This window comes from Centroberyx gerrardi, chromosome 22 (assembly GCF_048128805.1).
Source record: "Centroberyx gerrardi isolate f3 chromosome 22, fCenGer3.hap1.cur.20231027, whole genome shotgun sequence".
Lineage (NCBI taxonomy): Eukaryota > Metazoa > Chordata > Actinopteri > Beryciformes > Berycidae > Centroberyx > Centroberyx gerrardi.
Genome location: NC_136018.1, coordinates 6172879 through 6190712, shown reverse-complemented (window position 1 = coordinate 6190712; position 17834 = coordinate 6172879). Strand labels below are relative to the sequence as shown.

The 17834-nt window shown below is 41.5% G+C and overlaps 1 protein-coding gene across 2 annotated transcripts in view; it reads right to left on the bottom strand.

The window, feature by feature from the left end:
- gpr158a (G protein-coupled receptor 158a) overlaps positions 1–17834 on the bottom strand; it is a 66099-nt gene that overhangs the window by 27281 nt on the left and 20984 nt on the right. For both annotated transcript variants that reach the window (XM_078291302.1, XM_071895503.2), the window contains exons 3-5: positions 7517–7619; positions 2596–2822; positions 89–157 (exon numbers count right to left, since the gene is read on the bottom strand). In XM_078291302.1, the coding sequence (XP_078147428.1) occupies positions 89–157; positions 2596–2822; positions 7517–7619 (399 nt within the window). The remainder of the gene's footprint in view (positions 1–88; positions 158–2595; positions 2823–7516; positions 7620–17834) is intronic.

Genomic DNA, 17834 nt, shown 5'->3' with positions numbered 1-17834 from the left:
ACGTCAGAAAATGAATGTGTGAAAGGATACAAACACGTGGACACACACAAGCACACACACACACACACACAAACTAGCAAAGTCTTACCGGAAAGTAGAGAAGAAGAGCTCCACACAAGATGGCCTCCAGCAGGACTAGACCTGATGCTCTGATACTCTGCCGACGAAGAAAGACACAACAGAGATTAAACTTCTCATTTACACATCAGTTATTTACTTTATATGTTCGCTTATCATACAGATGTTAAAGAAATTAGTCCCATCTTAACTGAGATATTCACCATTTGAAAAAAAGTGACACCTACAAAATGATTGATGAAGAAATTATGGTACTTTTCAAAATATAGCTGGTAATTTAAGTCCTTTATTGACAAAATTATAATATTTTAATCTCCGAAAACTCTATGTTATGACAGAATGCTGAACTCTTATCCCAAAAAGCATTTAGGAATAGTACTCTTCATATTGTGGGGAATAAGGAGGTTTAAACTCGTATAAAACAGCAGGGTATTATAATATTTCCAGGCGGATATAAAAGGGAATGAAGCTTTCATTTTTGTTGGTTGAAAGAGAATGAACTACAGTGAAAGCTATTGCCTCAAGGACTTTTTATAGAAGGGTTCACCATTTCAGACAATTTCTATGCACCTCTTGCGTAAGATATTTAACAACATATCGTCCTCTAATTGACAGGATGCTTGAGGGGGCTTTCAAAGAGCAAAAGACAGCTGTGCCACCCATTTAAAAATACATACAAAAGAAAACACAAAACGCTAGCCCTGGTTACTCATAATAGATGAGTGACGTTTATCTTCTTCTACAAAAAAACAAAAAAAATGCAACTCACTGAACTGAAGCCCATCTGTTTGTTGAAATTAACTGGTTTTAAATTATCACTAACTCCACAACTCTAGTGCGTAAAGAGCTTTGAAACTAAGCCCTTAAACTTAGTTCGATAAGATTAATGGGGATTACATAAGTGTACTTTAAATTATGACAAAGCCCTAGAGTATCTCAAATTTTTATCGGCTTTATTAATGGGAAAGATCCATTGTTCGACTCCGGTTCATATAATGGCAGACTCGTCAGGTGTGTGGCAGATAGAGCGGCTAGATTTTCCCCTGTCAGTAATGTGGTGAATCTTCAGGCTAATCCTCACATTTCTCATGCTCAAGACAAAGCCTTTAATTAAGCCAATTAATTGACAGGCCCAACCAGAGGCTTAGAGGATTTCATAAGTTCGGTCAAAAGTTTGCTTGGGTGTGGAAAGTGAACTCAGTAATTAAACTGGTACTATAGCTAACTTTCATTTTGAATATAATTCAGCAGTTTTGTAACACAACATATGGTATTTGGTGGACACTTCTATCCAAAGAGAAACAACGCTTTGAAAGCTAGAAATCTCAGCACCTGGCCAAGTTAATTGTTGACGGATGCATAAAAGTAATAATCTGTGAGAGTTTCATATAAACAAATTTCTGTTTCTGTCTACTCTCCATCACCGACTGAACACAACAGTGATTCAACCTATACCCAGTTCATGAAAGCTTTTACACTTGCTGTTCTTAACACCAGGAGCAGGTGGGTCTTTCAAGGGAAAACTCCTCTGGAGCACAGGAATGCATTTTACGTTTTTCCGGTTTTTGTTTGGAATAAACAGAAGAAGAAGAACTGGGTAGTTAGCATGAGCAGCGATAGCCACCATGACTGAACAGACAAAGAAAAGAGAAACTCAAACTGCATCAACAGAAAATCCAAGCTCCGCCCACACTGTTTGATTGACAGGTGATCTCTGGGAAGTGCAGTGCAGAAACACCACATGACTGTAAACATGACTAATGACCGTAATCAATCATATGCCAATTATTGGACACTTTTATCCAAAGTGCGTACCCAGTGTTGATCAAACCCTTAACCCTTACAGCATCTAGAGATGACTGCTAGCTCCTGTGCTAAGGCTTTATTGTTATCCATTCCATTGAGCTTAATAAGTGTTTTACAAAGTTGCAGACTCTCAAATTATTGTTTTAGATCAAACAGCCAGTTCCCTGATGTATAAACGAGAATAAACTCAGGTTTAGTGTCATGCAGTGCTGGTCGCTGTCCAAGGTGCGGACGCTGAGGTGATCTGTACTGTCTGAGCTGTTTGAAATGTTTTCAAAGCATCATTGTGACCACCCACATCACTAGTTTATTCATCTAAAGGGCTTTGATGGCCATATGGCCCAGGAAACATCAAATATATAACAGATGAATGAGTTAGAACTTGTAATTCTCTCTGAGACACGGTTGCTTTTTCAAACTTTTTGCTCTTTACAATGATTGAGCAAATTCCCTAAAAGCTGAAAATGGGTGTTGTGGGAATATTTTCTTTAATATCTTAAACAAAGATAATAATGGCATACTAAAACAGAAAAAAAAACTGTAATAGCTCAGTTGGGAAATCGTTAGACTGAAGATCTAAAGGTCCCTGGTCCAACATTACAGTCAATGGAAAGAACTCCCTAAAAGCAGTAAATATACCAAATGTGGGAATATTTTTGATGATTAACAGTGATATAAGCAATAGCATGTAATGACTAATGTCCCAAGTACCTTATTCCTGCGGAAGTGGTAGATGATGACCATGCTGACGAAGAGGATGAGCATGCAGAGGCACTGGAAGGAGAGCACGGCCAGGCGGAGGGCGCTGTCCTCCCGCGCCACACACGGCGTGTCGTCCTTACAGTAGGCGCAGCCCTGTTGGCAGGGCAGGCAGTCGCTGGAGGAGCCCTCGTCCGCATTGGGACCGCTGTCCGCAGCTGTGCCCTTCCTCCCCATCCCTGGCACAGACAATGATGAGAGATGTTACTGTTAATAAAGAGGCATAAAGTAATCTATGACATCTATTGACAGTAGGAACTGCAACAACATGTCATCCCTCCTGTCCCCTTGAGTTACGGTGGCCTGTAATCAACACAAACAATAAAGTGACATTTTCACAGTAGAGAGTAAGCTAGCTAATTAGAGCAGAGATCCAACAGAAAGGTTTTGTGAGGAGGTAATAAATCACCATGCAAAATACTGTAATAATAATACTGCTTTGTCATTTGCTTTTCTTGGCTTGAGACCAAAATGTGTTTGGCAGGTTTTTTTGTTCCAAAACAGAGTATGGGCCAGAAAGTGAGTTATGAAAGCTGGAAATCACAATACCTGGCCAAGAAATCATTGATTAGTCATTGATATAGTCATTTTGTACTACAGGGCAGTGCAGTCCTTTCTTATTGCCCCTTTTAGGTTATGCATCATCTTAAGACTTTTGCTTATGCAATAGCCTACTTAGAATCATCTGTGATTTAGAAATATTGACTCTGTTGTCATTCTGACACAGTGGCAAACAGTAAATTGTGAACTCAGAAGAAGCAGGAAGCTATGGGGGAACAACTATCAATGCATTTTCTCAAGTTTCCTTGTTATTGGATTCTTGCGAAGCTTCAGGACCAGTACTAAAAGACAAACAAGACAAAGTGCATGTCGCAGTCTATGACAGACCGAAGCCCCCCGAGTGGATACGCTGATCCCGCTCTGACCTTATGAGGATTTATCGACACTGTGTCAACACACAAGAGATGGATCTATATGTGTGAACATGAAGAGTCAACATTGTTCCACCTTGTTCAGTCGCTGGCATATCATACAAGGCTGATGACTGCGGTTTCCACTGAGAAACACATGGCTGAAAACACACAGAAATAAGCCCACTCTCCTATCTTGACAAGGACGATCGGCTTTTAGGCTTACATTACACAAAAGTAATGTAAAGAGTAGTGTAACTAATTACTTTTCTCAGGAGTAAGTATAGTAATTCATTACTTTTAAGAGAAGTAACCAGTAATGTGTAATTTATTACTTTTTTCCAGTAACGACCCCAACAATGACGAGTCTAAAGGTTAGGGTGGTGGACTTAAAGCCAGAGGGTTTGAAGCTAAATTATTATTTTGTTTAATTACTGTTGAGCCAAAAGTAGAAGACAGCACCGAGGTGTAAATGTGTGTCACTTTCTGAATGTGACACAGGATGGTGCTGAAAAACTCTTCCCTGGGGAAACTAAGGTTAAAAATAAATAAATAAATAACGGGCAAACCCAGGGGACGACATGAAGCCAGTGGACTTCTTATTGATTTGTAAAGAAATCCCATGAGAGACGCCCATATGGTTGGAAAGATAAAGAATGGTCGACTTATACAGAGCTTTTATAGAGGCTTTATTGGAAGCACCCATTGTCTCAGAGATTTGCAGGGATTTTGCCTTTAAAAAGAAACTGGCCTATTTTTCAAAGCTATGACTCCGCACATCATTGATCCCCTCAAAAGGACTACTTATCTCCATAGCGATGACTCATATCCTTTAGCTCGTTCTCATTGGTTCGTTGCTCCTGCAGTTGATTGACAGTCAGAGGAGAGCTTAACTAACTTCTCCCACATATTTATATGCAAGATCTATGGCGGAAGATCATTGGGAGACAAAGGGAAGTGAGTTGCACTGGCTTTCTCTGCAAAGGAGTGTCAAGGATGTCCCCTTGTGGATTAACAGGCTTGTTATTGGCCCCGTGGTGGGCCAGACTGCAGCACTACGCCGCGCTAACAGGCTTGCCTCTCCTCCCTATTATTGTATTCTCAAAGACACACACACACACACACACACACACACACACACTCTCACGCACAGGCACACACAAGTTTATGTGCACTCACAGCACAGCAAGCAGCACAAGCAGGCAGAAACAGACACACACAAACAGACACAGACATCCAGCTCTCTGTGAGAGAAATTTTGGAGCCTTTTGCTTTGCTGTTATAGGCATGAAGGAACACATTTTGGGGGGAAAATGGGTAGAAGAAGACGGTGCAAAAAGGGAGTGAAGGAGGGAGGGATGGGAAAGGGTGTGAAGTGGGGAAAGACGGAGAGAGACACTGAGGAACATATAAGGTTTGAGGGAAAGTGAGTTGAAAGAAGAGCATGGTAGGGAGATAAAGGAAGATAAGGAGACACGTAGAGTGAGATACAAGCGTGTGTGTGTGTTGGTGATGTGATGGACGGCAAGTGGAAACCACTGGGGTTCTGTGTGGGCACGGACCTTTTTTTAATTAACTCACAGCAGACAGAATAACATGGAAAAAGTAAGTACCAAACAGAAAGATAACTCCGGCCCCAGACCTGATTATCTTCCCCAGGTAGCCAGCTGTCCAGCTGACACTGCTGCTCCAGTTTTAAGGCCGGGCAGTAACAAAAGGTCTGCAGTTTCCTGGAGAAACTGCTGGCAGCACTGTCTCTTTTATATCGCTGTGGTTATACAATGAAGACTTTGTATAATTTATGGTGCAGGGATGGTTCATTTGCTAATAGCTAAAGGTCATGGACATACATGTAGCTCCAAAGCATAGTCAATAACCAGTAAAATTAGCTGAGTAAGTTATGGTTAACTAATCAACCATGGGATTTCTACCAAATGAGAGAAGAAGTTCTACACACAGAAAAATAAAGGTGCGAACTGGAACCGAAAATAGTTCTTCGGAGTGAAGCCATAGAAGAACCATTTCTTTCTTTCAGAAGAAGAAAGAACCATTTCTGCACTCCTTTGCTTAGACACCTGCATTGCGTTGTATAGCCTCATTTGCAATTGCACAATATATACTGTGGAGAGGTTCGGTTATTTTCCACATTTATGCCATCACCCACCATCCAATAACTAAGAATTAAGAACCATATATGGTTCTTTGGGATATTAAAATGCTCTTGAAAGGTTTTTTGTGGAACCAGAAATGGTTCTTATAAGGCATCACTCCGAAGAACCATGTTTGGTTCCAATGTGTGTACATGAAGAGAGGCAAACCAGACCATAAGAAATTTGGCCACTCTCTCATTTTCAAACAGACACTAGCTAACTAGTTCTTTATTGGGTGGAATTGACCCCAGAAAGTAGGACACTTTTGTGGGGCATGAAGCGGTGCACACGCATGAATGAAACAAACTCCTTAAACTTCTACTGGCACAGTTTTTAACCTTAATTTTAAGAGATAAAAATGAATAATTCAGTGTGTGCTGAGACTCAAAGATTTATTATTTCATCTAATATGACACATTGGCCAGTTATATTCCAAGATTATTCATTCAGCTCACATTGTCTGCTACATGGTTGTGGCCATCTGGACACACCAGATGTGACATTTTTTGTTTGATGTACATTTGGGCCAATAATGCACAACATCACAATATCTTGGGACTGTAATTAAACATTTTCTTCTTCACACCCCAAATTCTGGAGTGCCGGATATCTGGCCACCCTAGGTCAACAACTACTGGTGAACATGGGGCTGAGGAATTTGCATCATAGTGCTGATTTGAATAGCATTTAGAAGCATTTAGTGCTTTTAGCTTGTAGTTTTGCCATTAATACACAACTAATATACAACTATAACACTTTATGAAAATTATACACAAAATCACTTCTGAAATCATGCTGATTACTGTTACAGAAGTGGAAACATCTGTGAATAAAGTAAACGGTATGTACCATGAATGTAAAATGTGACTTTGTGACTAAATGTGACTTGACTCTTTCAAGACAAACAACATTGAGGTAGATATTAAAACAGCAACTGAGCTATGGACTGAAATTTGTTCACGTTTGTTATCATTATGTAATTTTCTTTGGAAAAAAAATATCTTGAAAATCTATTTTAAATATCTATGAGCAAAAAGATCTTTGTTCATAGCTGCATGTCCCCATTTCAAGCAAATATAGGCCTTTGTGTGATAAATATGTAAACTCAACAAATAAACTCATTGTCGACATTCAGTGTCTTTGCTTTATTATTTATGCTACTTAAATTTATGCGCCTCAACATCCACTCCAGACTCTTCTGACAAACTAGTTCTGATTGGCCACTTTAACAAATGAAAAATAGAACTGTTTAATGCACAATACATCAGTGAATCACCAGGGATCAATAATCCATATTACAATAAGATACTGAAGAGTTAGAGGAATATGAGGAATAGGAATATGTCAAACAGCAAGCTCTGATAGACCTACATGCTTTTTACAGGCAGGACAGGTTATTGCCCTTGCATGGAAAAGTGTGACCAAACCAAGTATAAGCCAGTTTGTCAAGGAATTGTCATCATGTATTGTGATGGAGAAGCTTACCTACATTGTTAAAGGGAAAATGCGATTGTATGAAGAAATATGGTAGCCATTTATGGACTTTTAATATGGTCATATTTTGTAATACATACATATATATATAGCCTTTTTTTATATTATTTGAACATGATTAAGAAACTGTTTGTTCAAGACTTTGAGTCATTGCCTCATGCCAATGCCTACTGTGCCATTGCTTATTACGTGTATGTGTTATACTTGTTCAGTTGTTCAATGAAAAATCAAAAAACATATTGTAAAAAAAAATAAAAATACATATGTAATGACAGATGGCAAACATTGAAATAGGTGACTGATATGTCACTGACTTACTCTTGAAGCCGTTGACAGCTACTCTGTTGGGATGGTAGAAGCCTTTCCTGCATTGGCACTTGTACTTGTCTAAGACAAATCCATGGCCATGGACAGGCAAACACTGTGAAGAGAAAATATATATATATATATCAGCCATACAGAGAAGACAATGGATGCTATTTGAATTGTCATTTAATAATAAATTAGTCATTTAAATTCCACAAATCATTCCATAAATTCCATAAATCAACATTATCATTAAAATTGAGATTTTTTATAAATAGATGATATTATTCAGATTGATGGGACACCAATGCAAAACATGGGAGGAAGTAATTTAAACATAAACGTAGAACTCATTAACAGATGAGGTTTGGCTTTTGTCATTGCAAAAGCCAAACCTCCAAAGCCTTGTTGTACATCAGTGAACAAAATGTGGACTGAAATGTCTTGTGGGAGGGAGAGGGGTCTAATTATTTAAGTTGTGAGTTTCCGCTCTCGGTCTAAGTGTACCTTCTTGCTGCTCAATATTAAATTAGTGAAGCCTCTTCCATTTGATTGAAAGTCTGATAGGAAACAGAGTGAGGACTGCGCAGAAAAACACGAGGGGCGTCAGGGGGCATCCTTGGCAGACTTTCTCTGCTGTTTGCCAAATTACAAGATGTAATTAATATCTAAATTAAGAACAGGCTTATTTGCATGATTAAAAGAGAACTATTAATTCTATTTCTTGTGGGAATGAGATTCCATCTTCTCTTCTGTATTAACACATTTGGGTCATTGACACAAAACTCTATTTTCTCTCTCTTTCTCTCTCTCTCTCGCTCGCGTCCTCAAAAATACATAACAGTTTTATTTCCAAACAACTTGAACATGTTTTTCTCGGCCAAGATGATAATGACTTATGAGTCCCAAGGAACAACAAGGACCCAGAATAGCTTCGGTACTTCAGCTGACACTTGACACGTCATGAAGTGTTTGTGACCTGACTGTGAGATCTGGAGGCAAGGCCAGTGGCAACGTCTAAATGAAGCACCGGTCGCTGTGATGCTCTTCACGGCGGACCGGACTCTGTGTGTCTTAAGAGGCAGCTATTTCTGACTCTCTCTCAAGGTCCTTGGCGAAGTCTGCATGCATTTACAAGTCTGAGAGTGGGTCCTCAGAGAAAGCCTTGGAGAGCGCGCCCTGGCCTCGCAAGCACAAGGTAATTACCAGGTTACTATTCAGCGAACAAGTTCCTCAGACAAATTGCACTGAAGAGGCCAAAGCATTTAAAGTGGCACTACACAAATCTGTTGAAGATGGCCTTGCGAAGGGTCAGACTTCATACGCAAGAGTCCTTTTGATCTTAAAATTGTTTAGACGGAATATTTAGAATGGATATTGCTTCACTGCTGGTAAATTACACTGCCATTACTTATGTCAGATGTTAAAATGCTAATTTTAATGCAATACTTTATTTCATGAGAAAAGGCAAGGAATCCGTACACTTCTTAAAATCAAAAAGGGGGCAGAAAAAGTGCAAAAGTCACCAAAACTTTTTGCACATTTTGGTGCATTGCCTTGCCTTGAGAATACTTTTTCTGCCCCCTTTTTTATTTTAAGTAGTGTGCAGATTCCTTGCCTTTTCTCATGAAGTCTACTAACTGGAACCTATGCACCTGCTGTCGATTACACTGAGGGACTGACCATAGGCGCAACAGTTCTTTGAATAGCTTTGAAAACGTTCTTTATTCCCATAAGGAAATTATGTTTTGACCTGTGGGGATATTCATTTGCCCCCTTCCCCTGGGAGATCAGAGAGGATGGTCAGTCAATCTGGTAGGGATTCAGTGCCTTGCTAAACGAAACTTCAGCAGGGTGAATACACGCCGACACTTGGGAGTCCTTCAGTTAAAGGCCGGTTAACCTATCCATTACGCCACTATGTATTTAGACTGTATATTACTTCACTACATGTAAATTATAACTGCCATTCCTTGCATCAAAAAGTCTACATATTTCAAAACAAATTCTATTCAATGTATATATTGAATGTGTTTCATTATTCAGCCCAGATGCTCTGAATTTATCATGCATTCCAGCCCTCCAGTAGTGATGTTATGTGCTACAGACGAGGCCCCAGACCCCATGAATCATTGACGAGGGACTGCTGGCCTGCTGAACTCCCCTCACCCTGCTTCACACAACAACTCTCTGCAAGCCCACTCTGATGACCTGTGCACTCCTAGGCAATACAGTATTCATTCAGCCATTCATTTGAACAGAGAAAACATGCTGCGTGAAGACAGTTTTGCCACAGGTCACTGTATGGCAATGTAAAAAGTGTCAGAACAAGACGAGAGGCAAAGGAGAGGCGATGGAGAGAGTTAAAGGAGTTTAGTGGGTATCAAGATATTGCATCAGCATTGCTAATCATGATCGTTTGACACTTTCCTATTGTGTTATAGAGCGGCACAATTAATCTAATTACAGCTGGAATGTGTGATTTGAACATGTGTGGTATCTAAACAGCCTGCAGCTGCCATTTTTACAAAATGATTGTTCTCTTTCGCACACTACCAATTAAACAAAAGACTGATACACATCTGTTGGAGAATCCCACTCTGCAGTGTCCATGCACAAGGCACATGCAGCACTGATATTGACTTGCTGGCCAATTAGAGGCCTCCTTACCAGTTATCAACCAATCAGAAGCCAAGGAGCTAGAGTCTAATAGTCAGAGTGAGAAGATAGCTGCATCACAAAGAGTAGAGGAGAGAAGCAAAGAAACTAAAAGGAATGACTGGCACTGAGGAGGAGGAGGATGTTGGTCACAATGTTACAGTGAATGAAAGAGTAAAAAAAGAGTTCAACATTAGTCACTTGAAGTTTGGATTCAGGAGAGCAGACTTTCACAAACTCATGCAAAAAATGTCTGACAGTTGTAGTGTCAACAATGCAAACGACAACAATGCAATAGAGTTGAATGAAGAATGCAGAACAACCAAGTACCAACAGCCTAGTTAAAGTGCAACTCACACTCAGATTCAACACCTGATAATGCTTTGCAAAATAGCAACTTTGTGTCGAAAAATGCTTTAGAAACAGTAATTACTAATAAAATTGTGTTTTTATTACAGGGTTCCTCTATTGCAGCCGCACTTTGTGATTTAAGCTGATTAGACGGGTGTATTTTTACATTGAAATCTTGCCTAGTGCAGCTTTAAATGAATACTGTGGTGCAAGTTGAAGCCAGTACGTGATTTCCTCCCCGATGCTCCATGTGTCAGGCTGCACCAACAGTTGTCTCCTCCTGAGCAGGACAGGTGGGGCACACTGCAGCTACTGTCTGCCACTTTTAATATGCCCACCTCATACTAGCCTGAGAGACTAGAAGAAACAGACAGAGACAGGTGTGTGTGTGTGTGTGTGTGTGTGTGTGTGTGTGTGTGTGTGTGTGTGTGTGTGTGTGTGTGTGTGTGTGTGTATACGTGAGTATGCATATTTCAGTGTGTGTGCGTGCATTTTATATGTGTGTGTGTGTGTGTGTGTGTGTGTGTGTGACGGTGAGAGCCAGGAATAGCCCTGGCAGTGCATCCCACTCCTGCCTGCTGTGGTGATTGATGCGGGGGCCGGACGGGGAGTGTGTTGAACGGGGAAGCAGCCCAGACGGCGCAGCCTGCCTCCCAGCTACCTGCCATCAGTCACATGTGATCTCAGCGGCAGCGGTCCAGCCAGGAGCCAGACTCATTTCAATGGGCCATAAAATGGATCTTTTGGACCAGATCTGTAAACCTTTCCACGTAGGGATAAGGAGCTAAGGAGACACTGGGGATGGGTGCTAGCTGCAGTGCAAGGTCATGTGAAGACGTCTGAGATAATAACCGCTTGAAAAATGTGACAGCTGTTCTCACAAAATAAATTAAAAATAATACTTTTCATCGGATAGTGTGCGACATAAGTCCTTGGTTGACAAAATGATAACACGTCTACAGACTGGATCCTCTGTTTCAATTAATGATGTTTGTCCAAAATGGATACATAGTGGATGTATTTGGAGAACATAAACTCTCGCATGGCAGCCTAACTTTACTGTATTTTTCCACAGTAGAGATGAAGGCAGCTGATCAACTAGGGAGCCAGAGAGGGGAAGTCCTATTCAAATAAACTGATAATTACTTAGGTCTATATGTTATTGCCACAAATGCACCATTGAGGGGAAAGCTGACAGTTATATTACAAAGGGGCCAAAAGGACCCAGCTGTTTTCTTAGAGACGTTAATGTTAAATGTAAACAAACAAACAAATAAAAAAAACCTTGGTGCTCCTACAGTATGTTTCATGTAGTCTCAAAAGGTGATACTGGAAGTATACTGTATATTACATGCAGCGCCTTTATTAATTCCTGTAATGGTGTCCGTTTCAGGCCATCTATTCCTGTCATCTGCATTACATATGGATGTAGGAATAGGTGAATATGATCCAATCCATTTGTTCTTCATGACAGTGAGAGAGAGAGAGAGAGAGAGAGAGAGAGAGAGAGAGAGAGAGAGAGGGAGAGGATATCCAGAGCTTATATGCCACGATCGCCCCAGGTCTCCCCACCAGCGCCGCTGGTCGTTGTTTACATCCCAGCTGTGGCAGCTGTCAATCACATGCTCTCTGACATGTTAATTGCCATGGTGACATGTGTGTGACCGGGAGCGAGAGCCTTTTTATCGGAGTGCGTCACGCTGTCAGACCAGCAGGGTCTGCCAGTGACAGAGCACTTATGACAGGCCGCAGGACTCAGAAATAGACAAAACTCTCTCTCCCTCCCTCTCTCTCTCTCCCTCTCTCTCTCTCTCTCTCTCTCCCTCTCTCTCTCTCTAAATCTGCCTTAGACTGAAGCACGTGCATGCACGCGCACAAACGTACACACACCACACACACTTTCACTTGACATCAAAGACAGCGATTCTCCTCCATCCACCTTTCTCTGACATGAAGCAGGAGAATAAAACCAACTCCAACAGTAGCGCTAATTGATGCGGAGGCCAGCCGTCTTCCACCTGACCGGGAAACCAGGAACTAGCTCGACTCGGCTGCCTAATTAGGCCTCGCCGAGGACCCTCCCTCTCTTTGAAATGAAGCCCACGCTCTTCCGGTCCAGCACGGCGCCTAATCAACTCGCTAATAGGCCTCTGTAGATATTTGTAGTGAGCCTACAGAGTGCAACATAAACCCCGAGGAAAGCTTATCATCCAATAATTACTGACTGAACTATACAATGCACAGAAAGGAGGTTAGAAGGCGAAGGCTTGGCTGGAGGGCAATTTACTCTGCAGAGTGTGTCTGCATGTGTGTGTGTGTGTGTGTGTGTACGCATGTGTGTGGAGTATGCTGTAATTTGCCAGCTCAGGATGTGTATGAAGGCACTAGGGAAATAAGACGATAAGCCAGTGTTTGTTTTTTAAGGGAGAAAAAAAAAAAAAAAACACAGGGGGAGTTGTGCACGCTCAATTAAGCACTGAACCATCTTGAAATGCTTCTCATCGCACTTCGCCTCTTTAGATCCGTGAAAATAAAATAAGTGCACATATAGATAGATCTCACACACGCTCACACATGCATTGCCCTTAACACTCACTCGCTCACACATAGGCATACAAGTATAAGCACACACACGGTCGCTACAAAGTGTTGGATGGCCGTGGTTTCTGTGCTCAGAGGGACAGCCAGACAGCCGGCCAGGCCTTTAAACGAGGTCAACTAGCGGGAGTTAGCCGGAGCGGAGCCGTCCCGGACAGCAGGGCCGCGCTTTGGGTGCCGTCCAAAGACCAAAGCCTAAACGCCAGCGAGATAAACACTCTGGCCTAGAGGGAGCTTAACATTGCCATCAGGCCCGGGACTAGCGCAGATAAACACATACAGCTCCTTAGCACGCACAACACACACCACTGGGATATTGCTTTCATAATCACATTCGCAGCTTATGCAAGTGTCAAAGCGAACAGGCGGGGCACATATTTATTCCACATGATAAAACGCACAGTAGTGTTGACACTTGGTAGCTCATACCACACACTCATGTAAATAGACATGTGCACATACACACACACACACACACACACACACACACACACACAAGGGCAAGGAGCATTGGAGAGGAGGGATCAGGCATGCGGAGGACGGCCTCTCACACAAAGCTTTCTGACAGCCTCATAACCGCCTCGAGGGACGGAGGGCCCAAATTGCTTCATGGCTGATGTGGTAAAGCTCAGGCCCATCATGCAGGCGGGAGAGGGAAGGCCCGCCTGTCCACTGACTCTACACATCCACTCTCCTCGTTCGTAACAGTGCCACAGTCGCTGCGCTCCTGACTCGCAATCTCCGTCAAGCTCGTCTGTAGTTCTGCTGCTTTGGAAGTCATCAGTGACTACGATCTTAACCCGGTTTCTCAAGTATCCTGGTTTCGAGTCGACACGTGTAAACGTCATATCGCAGTTAGAAAAACTACTCAGATTCGGAGAAACTTGGCTAAAATGTCTGGCTTACTCCCATATTAAACAGATTACACTTTTCATTTTACTTACACTTTTGATTTTCTCCGTCTGCATAAACTCAAACTCACACAGGTGCATTTTTGATGTCAACTAAAAAGATGGTGGCAAGCAATATTTATTCTAACTGATCATCATTTCTTGGGATCATCATTGACCTGGGTCAAATAATACTTCTCAAAGTTTGTTTTAGTCAACCTGAAGTGCCAGGTGGGTGGGGTTTGCCTTTTAGTACATTCCGTTTTTGGATAGGCAAGTTATGAGTCACAGAACAGTATTTTGGTAGCTTTCACATAATATTCTCTGGTTGGATGATTTTGGCCTGGTGCTAAATATTAATACAACTCAAGCAGGGTAAAACAAATGCTGCAAAACGAGAAAAAGTATGTGCAAAATGCTATTTGACCCAGGTCTGATTAGAAGTAGCCTAACCTTAGAAGTAAGCAATTTCTGGCAGCCATATCTTTTAATAGCCTACTTTTTTTGTCTGTGGATCGTTCAATCTGTGGACGGGATGCCTCAGGTAGACAGACATACCGTTAACTGGTGTATTCATGGCAACAGGGACAGTCAATCTCAGAGTATCAAAGGTTCATGTAATCAGCTTAACCCAAATAAGACCTTAACTGGAGTATTGCCAATAGCTGGGTTACCATGTGCATGTAAACACAGCCGCTGTCGATCTGTCTGCCTGTCTGTCTGTCTACCTTTCTGCCTCTCTTTCTTTGTCTGTGTCCCTCTCTCTCTCTCTCTCTCTGTCTATTTCTGTCCTTTGTGAGCGTGCGGCATGCTGTGCCCATTTCACATCCAATCTCGCGGGTCCGTAGATAAACGCCGCCTCTACGTTCAACTCTTCCTCGTCCTCCCTGGGCTGAGTCTGTTTGCTTTCTGCTGCGGTTTCCGGTGTGCGCTGCTCAGGCCGGGCAGAGCGGATGTGAGAGTGCGCCCGGGGGCGTGCGCATTCAACTCTTCAAAGCGTTTCCATGTAAATTCAGAGTTCCAGCATTATCCACAGAGCCAATTAGCGGGACAGTGGTTAAGGAAGGGCCGTGCTGACAGAGGCCGGGGGCCAGAGTTAAACCCAGACATGTCCTGTGATCTCTCTTCCCACCGCATTATGGCCGACAGTCCTCAACCCCGATGTTTTCATCTCCGACACCCCCGAGGAGACGGGACCGTGGGAGAGACGGCATCTCAGTGCTGTCCACTCTGGAATTTGAGTTTGGTGCATATATCAATGGTTTAATTCATTGATAACACAAAATTGTCCATTTAAAAGGATAGTCGGTAAGTTAGGTGCTTGGATGACAAAATAACACTTTTACTGAATCCTCAATATTTCACGCAGTCACAGACCTTCATCAGGCATCCAAAACCTTTTCTAATTTTAAGGACTACCAGTCCTTAAATTAGGCTTCTCCTGTGCACCTGTCACCAAGACTGACACTCAGGTGTGCAAAAGCTTAAAGGATAACCCTGGTGTTTATTAATGCATTTCTTACCGTCAACAAATCCTATGAAAATAACTAAATCAGCAATGAATTTGTTTTGCTGACAAGACTCGTCTGTGTAGCTGATGTCGCAGCAGCCATAGAACTCCATTGTATTAAAAAAAATGATTAAAAACACGTCAGAGAGCCATGCCGCTGCTCTGGCAGCATATTTCATCATCGCGATGCACCGGGCCGGCCTTGGATGTCGACTTTTTCCTGCCTATATAAAATGGGTCATTTTATTGATGTTTAGTTCATTTTCTACCCAGCACTGCAAACAGTTGAAGGGATTTCACCTGTACAAACCTGTGTATGTAACAGTCCTCAAGCTTCTATGCACTGATTAGTCAATTCCTACAGTTCCTAGTCGTAACACAGAGCAGATTTGCAGAAAGATCTACATTTCTGTTCATCCTTAAGAAACTCCTTAATTATTACTTTTGCATTTGGAAAGAAATCCACACCATTTATTGCCTTTTCTGGTCTTGGTCATAAACAGAACTCAATTTGCTCTGGTCTTGGTCTTGACTTGAACTCAATCGCCACTGGATTTTTTTCTCAACTCGACTCAGACCCAACTAAGGTGGTCTTGCTTACTGTATAGCATTTTAGAAATTAATTCTGCATACAGTTGTGCATATAGGTCTCACTACAATGCTGCTTAATTCATACAGCGCAATAGGATTTTGCTAAAACACAAGGGTGAGTTTAACTCTGTGGTGCACAGCAGTGTTCTGTTTCCTTAGTGTTAAACATACTTATCAGCTCCAAAGCATAATCACAGCTTTGGTGAGATCATTGTAGATAATTAGCAATTACCCTATTTATGGACTCATGAACATACTCTAATAGGCAACATAGCAAGGAACACAGTTAATTATGATACTCCAAGCCCTTCTCTTCACCCAAATTGCCTGAACAAAGATCAGCAGGTTGAAGGGGGCATGGCCCGGCGCAAAACTATACTGTCGACAAGGGTCCCATTTGGGGATCCCTGCCCCGCTACGATGCCGTGTTCCTAACAGCGGGGGAATTCCCAAGGTGCTAAAAAAGACTGCTATTTTTATCTAACAACATGGGGCTGAGGCTGGAGATGAAGGGGTAAGCATTTTTTTTGAATGTGTGTAGAGGGAACACTTGGACGGGGAAGCTGTCAGAGCTACAAGCAGATAAATGTTACTCACCGTTGCTCAACTAATGTGTATCGCATTCACCGAGCATACTGCACATGAAAAGACGAATCGAGTCCCGGCGAAGTATGAAGACGTATTTTGATAATAAAGTACCACTTTGCGGTATCTCGGGCATACAGTATGTGCACGGCTGCTACTGGGAACAAGACCAAATGAACGAAAACCATGAGGAACATGGGATAGCAGCTCCAAAAATAAAAATAAAAACTCTCTGACGATAATAGCGGGATGAAGCCAAAATAAAATAAATGGTAACCTGAGACCAAATCTTGCTGTTTTCTGGATTTTTGGATTGCCTCTATCCCACATTCCTCATGGATTTCCTCATGTTTTAGTGATAGCAGAGCAGACCAAATGAACAGTTTCATTCCAAAACTTTACATACCTATTTTAGAAGAAAATCTTACCTGATGTTCATTGCTTAGTCTTTTTTTAAAAACACAGATAATTGCTTTCTCTAAAATGCTACTTTTGTAAGTAAAGGGCTAAAAACAGGGAATAACTTCAACAGTATTCAATAGTGTGTTTCACCTTCAAGCCTCATTTTGTCAGAGAAGGTGTCATAATTTTCAAATGGGGGACAAAACATATTAGACTCAAATATACATTTCATCCTGAGTATATGTGGATTACTGTACCTGGAACTTTTAATCGCTATTTTCATTCTTTGTTCCTTACATCGCAAAATCTTAATAAATCCGGTATTGTTGGTTCTAGAGAAATCCAAAGGTATTGAAACATTTTTACCTTTTCTCCTTTGCTGTGCTTTCTTTACCACGTACTTCTTTATAATACAGGATCATTATAAAGACACAAAAATATCCCTCAGATCATTTTTTCGGGTTACTGTGGCGCTGACTGTTGTTCTTCTTACTAGTGATTACTTGTTATTGTTTGTGATCTATAAGCTTCTTCTACAACTGCACTCACTGTAAGAGAATCAGCTAAATACCGATAATGTAAAATGCAAATGTTTTGAGTATATGTTGATTATCTTGAACTTTAAACCTCTATGTTTATTTATTTTTTGTTGCTTAGTATAGCGAAATCTCATGAAAACCAAATGTTTTGTCTGCGTTTGAAAATCTGAGGTTTTTATATCAAACCTCAAGTTCTGGTGTCACAA